Source organism: Camellia sinensis, chromosome 9 (assembly GCF_055761805.1).
Source record: "Camellia sinensis isolate YWXY chromosome 9, ASM5576180v1, whole genome shotgun sequence".
NCBI classification, from domain to species: Eukaryota; Viridiplantae; Streptophyta; class Magnoliopsida; order Ericales; family Theaceae; genus Camellia; species Camellia sinensis.
Genome location: NC_138969.1, coordinates 164,940,163 through 164,957,145, shown reverse-complemented (window position 1 = coordinate 164,957,145; position 16,983 = coordinate 164,940,163). Strand labels below are relative to the sequence as shown.

General features: G+C 36.4%; 1 protein-coding gene across 1 annotated transcript; it reads right to left on the bottom strand.

Annotated features, from left to right (window-relative positions):
* Positions 1–4,474: 4,474 nt before the first annotated feature.
* LOC145799877 (uncharacterized) lies at positions 4,475–16,135 on the bottom strand. The gene is made up of 10 exons (XM_082889516.1): positions 15,794–16,135; positions 14,871–15,323; positions 14,609–14,782; positions 12,643–13,044; positions 12,348–12,501; positions 11,831–12,117; positions 10,160–10,240; positions 9,525–9,581; positions 5,782–5,899; positions 4,475–4,620 (listed from the first exon to the last, which is right to left on the bottom strand). Exons 1-10 carry the CDS (start codon positions 16,133–16,135, stop codon positions 4,475–4,477), a joined length of 2,214 nt encoding a protein of 737 aa, XP_082745642.1.
* Between the last annotated feature and the right edge of the window lie 848 nt (positions 16,136–16,983).

The following is a 16,983-nucleotide window of genomic DNA, read 5'->3' as shown; positions in this document are numbered from 1 at the left end:
CATGGATCCATCTCCTTTATCTTCTATGGATTACGAAAATGGGGGCGATGTGCAGCCACCTCTTGAAGATGTAGATGATGATGCTACTCCAAATAAAGTTGAGCCCAAAAATTGAGGAAGTGCATCCAATTCAAGAGCCGCCACTACAACTTGAGTTAAGGAAATTTACAAGGGACCGGCAACCTTCGAAAAAATATCCTCCCAATGAATTTGTATTAATATCTGATCAAGGGGAGCCCGAGAGCTACCAATAAGTAATTGAGCATGCAAAGAAAAATGATTGGAAAAAGGGCATGGAAGAGAAAATGAATTCCTTGCTTGAAAACCAAGCTTATGCTTTGGTGAAGTTTCCTAAGGGAAGGAAAATTCTAAAACATAAGAGGGTCTTCAAATTGAAGAATGATGGCAAGAATCTAAGGTACAAGGCACCTTATTATTAAAGGCTTTGGGCAAAAGAGAGGTGTTGACTTTGATAAGATTTTCTCGACAGTTATAAAGATATCTTCTATTTGAGTTGTACTTAGCATGGCCACAAGTATGAACCTTGAAATTGAGCAACTTGATGTGAAGACTGCATTTCTTCGTAGCGACCTTGAAGAAGAAATTTACTTGGAGAAATCAAATGGTTTTCTGAAAAAGGAGAAAGAACATTTGGTTTGCAAATTGAAAAAAAGTTTGTATGGCTTCAAGCAAACACCATAGCAATGGCATAAAAAATTTGACTCTTTTATGATGGATAATAGGTTTTCTAAAATCACTTTAGATCATTGTGTGTTTGTGAAAAATTTCCTATATGGAAAATTTATTATTCTTTTGCTTTATGTTGATGACATGTTAATTGTGGGTCAAGATGCTGCCATGATTAACAAGTTGAAATTGGAGTTGAGCAAGTCATTTGCCATAAACGATTTAGGACCGGCAAAGCAAATTCTTGGTATGAAAATTGTTCGTGATTGAAAGAGGGGACTGATTTGGTCGTCTCAAGAAAGCTACATTGAGAAGGTTTTTAAGAGGTTCAACATGGATAAAGCAAAGCCGGTTGGTTGTCTACTTACGGGTCACTTCAAGCTTAGTTTGAATCAATGTCCTATAAGTAAGAAAGACAAGGAAGAGATGCTGAAAATTCTTTACCACTTCAGCAATTGGTTCTTTGATGTATGCCATGGTTTGTACAAGGCCAGATATTACTCATGTCGTTGGTGTGGTGAGTCGTTTTCTCTCTAATCCGGGTAAAGAATATTTGGCAGCGGCGAAATGGATTCTAAGGTACCTTCGAGGGACTTTGAATGTCTGTTTGTATTTTAGGAATGGTAAGTCGATGCTTGATGGACTCACGGATAACGACATGGCCGATGATGTTGATTCTAGGAAATCTATTTTGGGGTGAGGGGGAGTTGTGGCATGACAATTTAAATTGCAAAAGTGTATTTCTCTCTCAACTACCAAAACTGAATTTATCGCCATTGCGGAAGATTGCAAAGAAGAGTTATGGTTAAAGGAATTTCTACAAGAGTCGGGTTTGAAACAAGAGAGGTATGTACTTTATTGTGATAGTCAAAGTGTTATTCATTTGAGTAAAAATTCTACTTTTCATTCGAGATCAAAACACATTGATATGAGATACTATTGGATTCGTGATGTGTTAGATTCGAAATTGTTACAACTTGAAAAGGTTCACACGGATGATAATATTTCAGATATGTTGACTAAGACTTTGTCGAGGGACAAACATTTGATGTATCAAACTTTGGCGAGTATGGTCGATGTCTCCACCTAAGTTGGTAGGGGCAGAATTGTTGGCTATACCTCCTTAGTGGAGTATGGGACCTAATAATTTATTTAAAAAATATTTAATTTGGTTTGGTATTAGTTATAATATATTTTTTATATATTATATCTCACCTTTTGGAGGCCCAGTGAGTATTTAAAATCTGTTTAGTGATAGCTACGGTTTTGAGAAGAAAAAAAGAACAAGAGTCAACAACATCTTATTCTGGCGTTGTTTATGTTGTATGTTGCTGCTGCTAACATTGATGATTCAATTTCGGTGGGTTTGTGCTTGTGAGATAAGCTTGCTGTGAAGGACCAATTCGGTGGTTCAATTTGTCAAGTATTGTAAGTGTATTTTGGCTGGGAGCAAAGAACTTGGTTCAATCTTATTTTGTTTAGTGCTCAATTTCAGTGCAACTTCGAAGGTGTTTGGTGTTACTGCTGTTTGCTTTGAGGGTGCTGATTTGGTTTATTATTTTGGGTCTTCTACAATCTGTTTCGGTGACAATTTGTTCATCTATTTTGGTGAGATCTTTCCTCCATTTATTTTGTGATTATTTGAAATTCATCTAAAGTGGTTTGGGAGATCATTCGTGTCTCATTTGTAATCGTTTCTAAACTCTTGGTTTTTTCCTCATTATTTTTGTTTCCTTCAATTGATTTACTTGTGGGAAATCATCTATTTTCCCTAACACCATTGTCCAATTAGGTAAATTCAATTGTGATTGAGAACTATTTTGAGTTTTCTCTGCTTTATTTGTGGGTCTTTGCCATGAGGAATTACTTGAGCCATACCTTCATCATTGGATACTTGAATTTCCCATATGGGGATCTATAGATTCTGCTGATTTACTTTCAGTTTTCTTTTCAACTTAAAACCCATGGTTCGGATCATCAAAACGGATCCCAAAATGAGCCCATAGGACAACATAGCAGTGCCTGCTGTGCCCCCAGCACAGCAGGCACCCCAGATCCAAATCTAAATTTTAACTATTTTGATTTTCTGAAGTTTAGTATGGTTTGGCTCGAAGATTCAACAACAAATGAACTGGAAAATGATACAAAGGAGGTGATGTACACAATTTTTGTTCTATTTCTTTTTTTTCCTTTTTCCTGGAAGCATAAAAATTTCATTTAGGTAAACTGAATCAGGTTTTTAAAAGTTATTTGTTTGTTAAATGCAGATTATGAAACTGTAAAAGCACTGGATTCTGATACTATTCCCACAGTTTCTTCAATGAGTGAGCAAGAGATAAATGTTCTTCCTGTTCATGTTCCTGTTCCTGTTCCTAAGTACAAACTTGCAGGCTCCCAAAGGTTAGTTATCAAGTACTACAGCAATTCTTAGTATATCTGCTTCAAGAGTCTCCTTTTCATGTTGTCAGTGTCCAATTAGCAGGATCGAGTCTTTTTTTTTTTTTTTTTTTCTCTCCTTGTTGGATTGAATTTGTCCCTCACATCATACATACTTTCTGAAGTGCAATAAAAAAAAGAAAAAAAAATGCAAATGCAAATTATTGGATGTTTTATGCTTTTGCAAAATTAAAAATTACATTGTTTTAAATTCACCAGCCTCTCCATTTATTGTTGTCTTGGTCCACAGGCAAAATAGATTGGTGACCTCTACATATGGATTTTTTTAAATTATTATTTTTTTTAAAAAAAAAAAACAACAATGACTGGATTTCTATGTGAAACTCTTTCCCTGGACCACTTCCTTCTTTGAAAGTGTTTTCCCCTGAGTGAAGCCAGGATAAGTGCATTTGTCACATAGACTTCTAACTACACACTAGGGTCCTACCAAATGTTTGTATTTGACATTGATGGGTATGTGATAGTTTTACTATCTGAAGAAAATGTGAAAGTCAGAGTGACTTTGCAAACTGCAAGAAAGATTTCACGTAACTTTTAGATATGCTTTTCAATCCAAACACTTTTTTCCCCCCTCCAACGGATGAAGTAATTTGTAACTTCTTCGAATCTTAATTCTGGTTCCCTTAACAGCGGTAGCTCATCAATACAAGTAGCTGTGGCTTCATCTTCAGCCTCTGCTGAGGTACTCTTCTTCCCCCTCTAATACTTCAAAAATAACTTTATGATCAAATTACGCTTCACTAAAGCTGACTACATTTTATTGTCCCTTTATGTTGGGATGAATTATATGCCTTGAAATGGTTGTGGTTGCACATGTACACATGTTTAACCACACTCTTTTAGATGCAATACCTAACATATAGTTATTGGTTAGACATTTTTTGTGTATCATGTATCTTTTGTCCTTGAAAAATAAATAAATAAATATTGAAGAAGAAGAAAAAGAAAATAATACTATGTAAGCTATATGTGTCTACTAAGTTCTAAACAATTAAATTACACTCTCTTTACAAAGATTAAACTTCTAGACGAGTTGGTGGTTAACAATCTATGATATTAGAACAAACTAAAATCTTACAACATTTTTGGTGCACTACACGAAATTTTTCCAAATTAATTTCTTTCTTAATGTAAATTCAGGGTTGGGGAAAGACAGTTGTATTGGGAGTGGACAAGGCAGGGACACATTTGAACTTAAATTCTTTTTGTTGGGAGATTTGGAGAGGGATTTGGAAAGGGAAATGAAAAAGGTAGGTGAAATGTGAATAAAACATGCCTATATTTCACCTAGTTTCACACACCTTTTCCCTTTCCTTTTCCAAATCCCTCCTCAAATCCCCCAACCAAACACAGCATCAGAGGATCCCATTTTGGAGGTCTCAAAACTAAACATGATATTCTCATCCTCGCTAAACATTACATGGACAATATAATTTAATATTTTAGCTTTTTTCTTTGCTTCTTGCAACTGTTTTCCTGGACAATTAAGAGAAATCTGTCTTAATTAAGAAATTTGTAAATCAAGGGTTCAATTTTTTATAATTCAAATGAGTGTGTCCCTCTGATGTTATTCTGTGTCTTCCCTTGGAACATTTCTTATCTTATTGTATGCTTCATAACTCCAAAATCTATGAATTTTGGTGGTTGATTACAATAAAATTTAAGGTAATGGTTATTCTACAACGTTATCCAGGCAATTAGAGGAGTATTATATTGCTTTCAATAAATCAATAGTTGCTTGGATATTCAAAGTAACTCAAAAGGATATACATACATGTACTCCAGATAATTATTATTATCTATTTCATCTCTCTTAATAAAAATGTAATTACGTTTACATTTTTCTCTGTACATAATCTTACATATATATTTCAATTATCGACGGTAACAAAGAACATATCCCTTCCCCCCTAGGTCTATTATAAATTTATAGAACATCTTAAGGATTTTTATATTTGTTTATATTTGACTGTATAGTGCATACCTGCTATGATGGCGATGATATATATGATGTTACAAAATTGGTAGGAAAATTCCTGCGAATGGGAATGGAGGCAATTTTAGGGCTCGTTTGGGAATTACATAAAATAGTTTAAACATTTAAAAAAAAAAAAAAAAAAATTCATTCGTTTTACTTTTTACATTTTTTTTTTTTATAAAAAATAAAAGAGTCATTCCAAAATAATATTTTTCATCTCATATTTTAATAAATAAATAAAAACTAAAAGATCACTAAAATAGCATGCTTTTTTTTCTTTTTTTGCATCAAAAAGTAGCATGTTCCCTTAAGGTTGTGTTTGCTTCATGAATTTGGAAAGAGATTTGGAAAGGAAAAGGGAAAAATCTTCACTTACCTTTTTTCTTTCCCTTTCACATGTTGATGAATGGTGACAAGGGAGTCATCATGTTCGAGAACTTGAAGAAGAACTTAGCAGTGCTAGGGTTGCAGGGCATGAGTGACGATGAGCTTATATGTATGCTGAGAGAAGGCGATTTGGATGGTGATGGAAGTTTGAATCAGATGGAGTTTTGTGTTCTTATGTTTAGACTTAGCCCCAAGGATTTAAAAAATGGCTGCAATCTTTACGTACCGGCCGGTTCGTACCGGAAAATGGGAGGGCCGAGTCGGATACTCACCGGTATACCGGCGAGAATGGATTTCACGTCCGTATCGGTCGATTCCTGACACGAATCGTCCTGAATCTGATACGTAACCGATTTGTTTCCGATACAGTCCGATACAGCTGAAATTCACCTGCAAAAATAATTGAGAAAAGCAAAACAAAGCACCTGGAAAAGCAAAACAAAGCACCTGGAAAAGCCATAGTTTGATGCTCTGTTTTTCTTTTTTGGCTGAAGAAGTCATAGTTTTGTTTGATGCTCTATTTTTCTTTTTCTTTTGGTTGGAGAAGCCAGCGGTTTGTTTATAATTTGTTTGAAGTCATGATTTTTGTTTTGTTTTTACATATATATATATATATATATATATATAATCAGCATATATATATTATGCTCTGTTTTGTTTTAAGTCAGCGGTTTGTTTTGTTTTGTTTATAATATGTGATGCTCTGGTTTGTTTTAAGTTATTCTCTCATAATTTTATATATATTATCGGCATAGAATATATAATTTTTTATATATATTTTAAATGCACATATGTTCAATATATATTTTATATATATATTATTTAAAGAAATTTAATCTGTCAGAGTTTTTATTTCAGATTTTTTTTATTATTTTAAATTTTTTAATCTGTCAAATCTTTTTATTTCAGATTATTTTTATATCAGATTTTTTTTTATAGAGGTTTAATCTGTCAGATTTTTTTAAAGAGGTTTAATTGTTAAGTAAAGATATTTAATATTTTAGATTTTTTATTTTTATTTTATATGCATTATTATTACTAACTAAATTAGAATTACAATACTTGTTAATCGAAAACTGTTATTACTAACTAAATTAGAGTCTACATATCATTATTATTACTAACTAAATTAGAGTCTACATATCAAAATTTTGATTAAAATGTGATAAATTAAGGCTAAAAGAGTCAAAAATGCATAAAATTGAGTTTTAGATGGATTGCTAATAATTTTTGAAATTTCACAGCCGCGACGCCCGATACCCGATACGTACCGGTCGATACTACTGATACCGATACTCCGCGATCAATACCGTTACGTTACCCGATACCGCGATTTAGAACTATGCGGCCGCCACCATTACATAAAGGCCGTAGTAGCCGTTATATTGCCGCTACAGCACCGTAACGACCATTACACTTCTTTTTATTATTATTATTATAAATTTTGTATATATTGCTATTTTCTATTTTTATTTTCTAATTATGTAGAACTTAAGTAAAAATCTTATCTATACATGTTTTGAATGTCCAATCTTCAAGTTCTACAAGATTTCATTACTTTTTTACTTAATTATATTTGAATATGAACTTATAACTATTTCTCTTATGTTAAATTTATTCAACAAAATTTAGATTTCATGTTATGTACTTTTACATTATTATGTTGACAGTTTGTATTTTGAACTTCTGTTTATGGAGACTATTATTTTTAATATTAAATGTACTTCATTTTTTTTCTTAACAAATCGGAAAAGTTATCCATAATTATAATTGAGAAATTTTCATTTTTATCCTTATACTTTGCCTCGATTTTCAATTACACCGCTAGACTTCGAATAATTTCAGTTTGCCCCGAAAGTGTTCGAAATCTTGTCATTTTTACCCCTACAGTCACATTTGAAATGGAAAACGTTTAAAAAAATTACATTTTGACCCCAATTTTCGAAAGAAAGATGCAAACTCATCATTTCCAACCCAAACTCACCCTCTTTCCACACCACCACTTCAAGCCCTTCTATCTCCTTCGTCATAACTCTGTTTCATCTCATTTTTATGTCGTTGGATTCACCTCATGATCTAGTTTTCGTATCACCTCTCACACGTCTCATTCTTCCTCTTTTTGCATAATGTCGGAGCTCTAAAAGTTGATAATAAAAAAAGTAAATAAGGCTTTTCTTCCCGTTTTTGACTTTTCTTCGAGCCATCTTTCGAACTTCATATCTTTCTCAATTCTTGATGGTTCTACTTTCATTCTTTCTATTAGGTTTTTGAAATTGGCAATCCTGTTTGACAAAACTCCTTTCAGTCGTAATTTTATTCGCTCTTTTGTTTCAGTGAGGCTATGAGTGTTTAGATGCGAATCCAGCCCAAATTGTGCCTATGCAAAGGAGTTGTTAATCTTGAGGCTTTCATGTTTGCCACTTCGCTGACTATGTTGAAGTTGTTTGACAGCTTGAGCAGTCATTTGTGCTCCCGAACAAAGAAAATGATCATCTAATACTTTTACGGAGTGCCTGAACTTCTGGGAAGAATGTTTTATCGCTTGAGCAGTTAAAGTTACGTTTAAGCAGTTAGCCTATATGTTTTGCACTGCCTTTAGTCACATCGTTCGAGCTGTGAAATGTGCGCTCGACCGGTCTTCACGATTCAGTTTACAATAAAGTGCGATGTTTTCTCGTTTTAGGGTCTAAACGGTCCAAATTTTCAAAGAGGAAGAAAAAAACAGTGTTTTCTATTGGAGGGTGTTTTATATGAGTTTCCATGGTATATACAAGGTGATCCATTGATCAACAAACTACAGATTGTCAAACATCAAGAGTTGTTCTTATTGTTTCATTCACAAAAGATAGAGTTGTACTTCGGGGGATTCCAGGGTACTTATGTCACACCTCAAGCCCAGGTTTGACCGACTGTGGCCCACAGGGCCTTAGCCCAAGGCACGCGTAAGCCTAAACACGAATCCGCAATCACACTGAACAACTATACAATAGTGCAATAATAAATAACCAAACTCAATCCAGTGACATGCCACAAGTATAAACAGCAAAACCATCCATAATCAATACCATCCAAACTTATGGGATATAAACAACCCACATATCAAAATAATCCTAAATGAATCTCAATAAAACAAAAAGAAATATGCACAAACTTGACATAACAATCTAAAACAAAATAAATAAATGTCCTATAGGTCCACACAATTGAGTCTCCGCTATGCCATGAGTCCACTCTAAGTCCTTCCAACACCTGGAAGTGATAAACAACCAAGTCAGCTGATAGCTCAGTGAGTAGCAACATGCATAGTAAATAAAGTTTTGAAAACAGGGTTCAATTCCAAAATAAGATATGGATCACGGAAACTAAGTTGGCATACACTTTTGATAAAGATAATCTGTTTCAAAAAGAAGATTCCACAGTTCAACAGTTAAAATACTCATATCTCTCAAGAACATAATAAATGACATTTTCCACTTAAAACAGATTACAACATGAACACCAATAATTTTTTGGGTACCAAGAATAACAAGTAACATACCACACAATTCTCAAGGTAATAAACCCATTGGATCCAATATCGAACCAAGAGTCATCCCTAGGGTGGTAACCCGGGCCTTTTCTCTAAGATGATCCGATTGAAGATCACCTAGCCTAGCTTAGGTCATTTCCTTACAATCGTTGAGCACTGGAGTCATCACGGCTCAACCCAGATCTATTCCTTTGTGGCCAAAGTCACCACACACAGTGGAATAATTTCCCTGAATTAAAATATACAGATGGTCCTGATAATCAATACAATTCAGTTTTGCAGAACATGGTAGTTCACCATTATAAACATGAGACCACAACAAATAGTTTATAGTATGCCAATTTTACACATGTTTCAGAAATAATTTAATTCCATTGATAATATAATAATTTATCAAAACAGTTTAGTCCTAAAACAACAATTTAATTTTCCAACAATACAGGGTAGGAGAAGATTTATAAAAATATGTAACATGCAACTACTCACTTGAACTCCAAAATGTGTAGCCTTTAAACATAATGCGAAGAAGTAATCACTCCTATCCTGAATAAAATAATAATAATAGTATTAGAAAAGACCTATACTTAAACTCTATTATAGAATCAAAATCTAAAAAGAAAATAACCCCAAAAATGAAATCTACACCTCGAAAAACCTTAGGTATGTATTTCTCGAAATTAAAAACTCATCCATTAAATCCATAAATCACTAAGGTGTACCAAAATCTTAGAACCCAACCTCACATGATCACAACCCACACAAGCCTATAACTTTCCGGCAACCCTTCAATTAGTTGACTCTAGCAACCCATTACTAAGACCAGGGCATCAAATATATATATATATATATATATATTTCCTTACTCACACCACTGCTACACAATCTCTCGCACACACACTACAAACTATATATATTATAATAATAATAATAAATGAGTATCTGATTGAATCAATTAAATGTTCATTCCTCATCAACTTCAAAAAAAATATTAATCATAACTTTAAAATATCAATAATTGAAACAGTGCTAACTCAATATTATAGACTTATGTGAATCTGCTCTTATAATATATAAACAAATCCTTAATCAAAACCAAACCCACTTATTCATCGTCACAATACCTCACAGCCAAACCCAAAAACCCACCACATTAACGATGAAATCTCCAAATTAAACCACACAGATAAGGTTTCAGCATGATACTGGAAGTAAGATGAACAAAGATTGAGTACCTGTTAGTCCACTTAGACTAAGTTAAGCGGCTGCTCCTTCTCTCTCTCCGTCTCTCCCCTCCTGTCCCACTCTTAAGGGTCACAACTACTATGAATAGGAACTCAAGGTTGCTACTATTGTTTTGAACCAAAAAGAGAGTAGGGTTTGTGTTTATTTTATTTTATACTAGTGGTGGACACACATAATGCTTGTGCAGGTCAAATAAATAGATAAATATACAAAATACATATATGAGTTATATACAACTCAAATGGTAAGAGCCTTATTTAATAGTTTTGTGGTCTAGAGTTCAAGTCACACCCTCTTCTCTATTTTTTTTTTTTTTTTAAGAATAAATCTTGCCTCTAAATTAATGACTTTCACCATAAATTTATTGTAGGTTTAAAGTTAATTAAAAGACCCTCCAAAAATTTAATTTGCACTTTAGGATTCACCATCAAAATATTTGAGATTGTAAAATTATTATTATTTAATTTTTTACTTTATTTTTATATTCGAGTTCTCACATTCCCCTCCCCCTCCCCTAAAAGAAAAGTCTCGTCCTCAAAACTAACCTGAGTAAATCATGAGAATAGATGTGGATACTTCTCGCGCATCTCGTCCTCGCGTTCCCAAATCGTCTCTTGAACTACATAACTACGCCACAATACCTTAACCAATTTAATGCCCTTTGTACGCAACATTTTCTCTTTCGAATCCAAAATCTGAACAGGCATCTCCTCATACGAAAAATCCTCTCTAATCTGAAGCGGCTCATAATCTATCACATGCGACAAACGGTGCACATATTTCCTCAACATAGACACATGAAACACATTATGCACTCCTGCCAACCTAGGGGGTAAAGCAGCACAGTACACAACCTCACCAACCTTCTCCAATACCTCAAATGGTCCAATGTACCTAGGACTCAACTTTCCTTTCTTTCAAAACCTGATGACTCCTTTCCATGGTGATACTTTCAAGAATACCATTTACCCTACATGCAACTCTAAATCTCTCATACGATGATCAATATAACTTTTTCGTCTACTTTAAGCAATCAATAATCTCTCTCTGATGGTAATAATTTTCTGTGTAGCATCCTCTATCAAAGTAGGTCCCAACATTTGCCTCTCACCAACCTCATACCAACACAAAGGAGACCTACACTTCTTCCCATACAAAGCCTCATAAGGAGCTACTCCCAAACTAGAATGATAACTTCTATTATACGCAAACTCCATGAGCGGCAAATAACATCCCAATTACCCCTCCACTCCATAAGCGCAAGCCCTCAACATATCCTCAAGGGTTTGAATAGTCCTCTCTGATTGCCCATATGTCTGAGGGTGATAAACTGAACTAAAATTTAACTGAGTACCCATAGCTGACTATAACGCACCCCAAAACTTAGACACAAAACGAGGGTCCCGATCTAACACTATTGACACAGGTGCACCATGCAATCTAACAATTTCTTTCACATACAACTGTGCAAATCGAGCTAGAGAATAGTTCATTGGAACTGTAATAAAATGTACTGACTTGGTTAATCTATCAACAACTACCCAAACTACATCGTGATTACTACTAGTACGAGGTAATCCGCACATGAAGTTCATGGTAACATGATCCCACTTCCACTCTAGTATAGGTAAGGGTTGTTTCCCTGCAGGTTTCTGATGTTGTACTTTAACCTGTTGACACACCAAACACTGAGTCAAAAATTTTGCAATATCACCCTTCATACCATTCCACCAAAAATGTTTATAAAGATCTCGATACATCTTAGTGTTTCCAGGATAAATGCTGTAACTAGAACTATGTGCCTCCATCATAATCTTCTTCCTCAAATCACCACCAGCTAGAACACAAACTTAGTTACGAAATCTAAGCAACCCGTTATCACTAACCACAAAGTCTACATGCTTACCCTCTGCCATCTCTTCTTTAATACGCTCACACTGGGGTTCAATCTCCTAAGCTAAACGAATCCGTTCTCTCAAATTCGACTGAACTATAAATTGACTAAAATAAGCCCTATCACCAGGCGTAACAACCTCAAGCCTCAAACATCTCATGTCTTCCACTAACAACTCTCAATAGACAAAGCTGCTACATCTCCAACTATGACCTTTCTACTCAAGGCATCTGCTACCACATTTGTCTTCCCAAGATAATATAAAATATTCATATCGTAATCTTTTAGCAACACAAGCCATCTTCTTTGCCTCAAATTTAGCTCATTCTGTGTGAAGATATACTTCAAACTCTTATGATCAATGTAAATCTCATGTTACTCTCCATACAAATAATGTCGCCAGATCTTAAGAGAGAAAATCACTGCTGCTAAGTCTAAGTCGTGCATAGGATAATTTCTCTCATGTACTTTCAATTGACGTGACGCATAAGCAACCACCTTCCGATGCTGCATGAGCACACATCCTAAACCTTGTCGTAAAGCATCACTATAAATCACAAAACCACCGTCATCTGTAGGCAAGGCAAGGATTGAAGCTAATGTCAATCTCTGTTTAAACTCTTGGAAGCTACGCTCACAATTATCATTCCACTCAAACTTTACCCCTTTCCTGGTGAGATTGGTAAGTGGCAAAACAATATGGGAGAATCCTTCCACAAACCGTCTGTAATATCCACCAAGCCCTAGCAAGCTACGTACCTTTGTTATAGAAGTAGGTCGTGGCCAATCAACAATTGCTGCCACCTTCGTGCTATCCACAGATACCCTATCTTTACTCACCATGTGACCCAAAAAGGATACACTGCTCAACTAGAATTTACACTTCTTAAATTTTGCATACAATCTCTTTTCCCTAAGGGTCTGCAGTACTACCCTCAAATGCTACTCATACTCCTCCTTACTCCTCGAATAAATTAGGATGTCATCAATAAACACTACCACAAATTTATCCAGTTGGGGTTTAAATACTTTGTTCATCAAGTCCATAAATGCAACTGGTGCATTTGTGAGACCAAAAGGCATCACCAAGAACTCATAATGCCCATAACGGGTTCTAAAAGCGGTCATAGGAACATCTTCATCCCTTACCTTCAACTGGTGATAGCCTGACCTCAAATCAATCTTAGAGAATACTCAAGCTCCCTACAACTGGTCAAATAGGTCTTCAATGCGTGGCAAAGGATAAATATTCTTCACTGTGACTTTGTTCAGTTTCCTATAATCAATACACAATCTCATAGACCCATCATTCTTCTTCACAAACAACACAGGTGCTCCCCAAGGTGAGACGCTAGGCCTAATAAAACCTTTGTCTAGCTACTCATGTAACTGAGTTTGCAACTCCCTCAACTCCAATGGTGCCTAGGGATGGCAATTTGAAACCGACCCGACGGGGACCCGATCCCTCGATCCCGATTTAAACGGTTTTTCTCGAAAAATATCCCCGACGGGACGGGGATGGTATTAAAAAATCATTCCCCGATTAATTTCGAGCCGAGGACGGTGATAAGTACACCGGCCCCGACCCCCGGCCCGACCCCGGTGCCGTTGTCCCGAAGTGGTACAAATATATATATTATATACATGGTTTTTGATTAGTTTCCCGAAGTACATATATATATATATATTATATACATACTTTTTGATCTCATTATAATATTATATATTATATATATTCATTTCAAGTTTTTCTCTCTCATTCATTTCATCTGCTTTTTGACTAGTTTTTCTGATTCATTCATTATCTTCTCTCTTTCTCACATCTTTCTCACCCAACCTTTGATCTCTCATTCTCTTCCTCACCGTCTGGTCCGTCTCTCATCTCTCTCTCTCTCTCTCTCTCTCTCTCTCTCTCTCTCTCCCTCTCTCTCACACACACACACACACACTCAAAGAGAGAAAGAGAGCACAGAATCAGAGTCGCCGTGCTGCCACGATGCTAGAGCATCGAATCTGATCTCTCTCTCTGTGCTGCGATGCTAGAGTTGATCTGAGTAGAGCTCTCTCTCTCTCTCTCAAATCTGAGCAGATTGATCTCTCTCTCTACTCAGATTTCTCTCCCTCTCTGTGATGATGATGTTGGTCGATGATGTTTTTTTTTTTTTTTTGATCGAATGTTGATGATGTTTGTTATTGATGATATTGAAGATGTTGAATGATGTTGCTGTTTTTTTTTTTTTTTGGTACGGGGAATTTTCGGGGTCGGGGAAATCCAATCCCCGTTAGGGGGCGGGAACGGGGTCGGGGACAGGGAAATGTTTATAATCGGGGATCGAGGACGGGGAGTGCGATCCCCGGCCCCGCCCCGCCTCGTTGCCATTCCTAACGGTGCCATTCTATAGGGCGCTTTAGAGATAGGTGTTGTATTGGGGACCAAGTCAATGGAAAATTCTACTTCACGGTCTAGAGGAAGACTAGGTAGATCCTCTGGCAAAACATTAACAAATTCCCTCACTACAAGCAACTCCTCGAACTTCTGCTCTGGTTGTTCGGTACTCACCACACAAGCTAAATAACCATGACACCCTTTTCTCAACATTCGATTAACCTGAAGGGAAGAAATAAAACAAATCGAAGACCCTTTTTCTATCTCCCTGAAAGAAAAACTCATGTTGTCCCGACATAGCAAAAACTACCCTCTTCCTAAAACAATCCACAGAAGCATGATGCTTCGTCAACCAATCCATCCCTAAAATCGCGTCAAAATCCTTCATTTCTAAAGAAATCAAATCCACTAGAAAAATCCTTCCATCAATCTCTATCTCACAAGATCTACAAACATCCCCCAACATTAATGTTTCTCCTAATGGAGTAGACAGAGCAATACATGCATCCAAAGGCTCACAAGGAATAGACAAACAATGTAGAAACTTAGGTGCAGCAAAAGAATGTATAGATCCGGAATCCAATAAAGCTTTGGCAACTACAGATGATATAAGAAGTGTACCTTGTACCACAGATGGGGCAACCTCAACCTGCTCTCTAGTGAGAGCATAAACTCGTCCTTGGGTAGCTGCTGACTTCTTCTCCTGAGTCCCATTCCCAAATGTCTGACCTTGGGTAGTCCCATTTTTGCCATTATTTTGCTTCTGGTTAAACCCACCATTATAAAAAGGTCGTCTCTGCCCTAGCCCCTGAAATGACTATGCTGCTGACTGACCTCCTAGCCCCTTTGACCTACATTGTGCAGAGAGATGCCCAGGCTTGCCACACTTGAAGCACATTCGAGCTGTGCTATCACAATTATACCCAACAGAATATGACCTACCACATCTATCACAAATCCTCCGATTATACTGCCTCATGCCATTGCTAGCCTAACCTTAGGTGTAAGGCTTCTTGCTAGGATTGCTACCACCACCACGCTACACTACTTGTCTCTCCTTCCTAAGCCTCTTGTTTTGTGGTTCCTTGGCTTTTGTTCATCAGCTTTCTTTTCCTCTTCAGCTCCCTTTTCGACTAGTAATGCCTTGCCTACCAATGCAGAATATGTCTTCATCTCCAAAATAACTACTTTTGCATAGATCTCTAACCATTAGCCATTCTCAAACAACATCACTCTATCTTCCTCTATGGCCACCTGATGCGGGGCATAACTCGACAACTCCGCAAACTTGGCTTCATACTGAGCCACTATCATGTCATTTTGCTTCAGATTGAGAAAATCCACTTGTTTCTGCCTTCGCACTGCTTCAGGGAAGTATTTCTCATTAAACAGTTCTGGAAACTTGCTCCACATTAGCTTTGTTTCTCTACCCTCATATTGATGCTTCACCATGCGCCACCAATGCTCTGCTTGACCCTTGAACCTAAAAACTACAAAGGCCACCTTCTGGTCTATTGAACAACCTAGAACATCAAATATTTTCTCCATCTCTAGTACCCATGCCTCTGCATCCATAGGGTCCACTGTTTAGTGAAATTCTTAAGGTTTTGCCTTCGTAAACCTCTTAAATAAGGAACCTCTATCCAAACTTAAAGTTAGTGGAACTGCTAGTTATGGGGCTACATGATTGTTCAATAATCTCAGCAATGACTGTAAAACCTATGTGGCTGGTGCAGCAGGAACAACTTCTGGTGCTTCAGGGACCACTGGAGTCACAAATGGTGCAATAGAGGGAATAATGCCCACAACTGGAGCAGTAGTTGGCGCTACTGAAGGAGAAATAGGAACAAGGAGAACTCTACGATTAGCGGCTGGCTGACCAGTTTCAAGAGCATTCACACTTCTTCTCCTAGGTGCCATCTCTTAACCTTCAATATGAAATCAAGAAAAGCTCAACACAAGCTTAAAGAAAACTAACTTAACCATACACTACTAAGGATTATAAGGACTCGGACCTCGTCTAAATGATGAAATACAAGATATGTAACTTCATAAACCATAGCTCTGATACCACAATTGTCACACCTCAAACTCGGGTATGACCGGCCGTGGCCCACAAGGCCTTAGCCCAAGGCACATGTAAGCCTAAACACGAATCCATAATCACAATGAACAACTATACAATAGTCCAGTAATAAATAACCAAACTCAATCCAATGAAATGCCACAAGTATAAACGGTAAAACCATCCGTAATCAATACCATCCAAACTTATGGGATATAAACAGCCCACATATCAAAATAATCCTAAATGAACCTCAATAAAAATAAAAATAAATATGCACAAACTTGACGTAACAATCTAAAACAAAATAAATTAATGTCCTAGAGGTCCATGCAGTTGAGTCCACGCTACGTCTTGA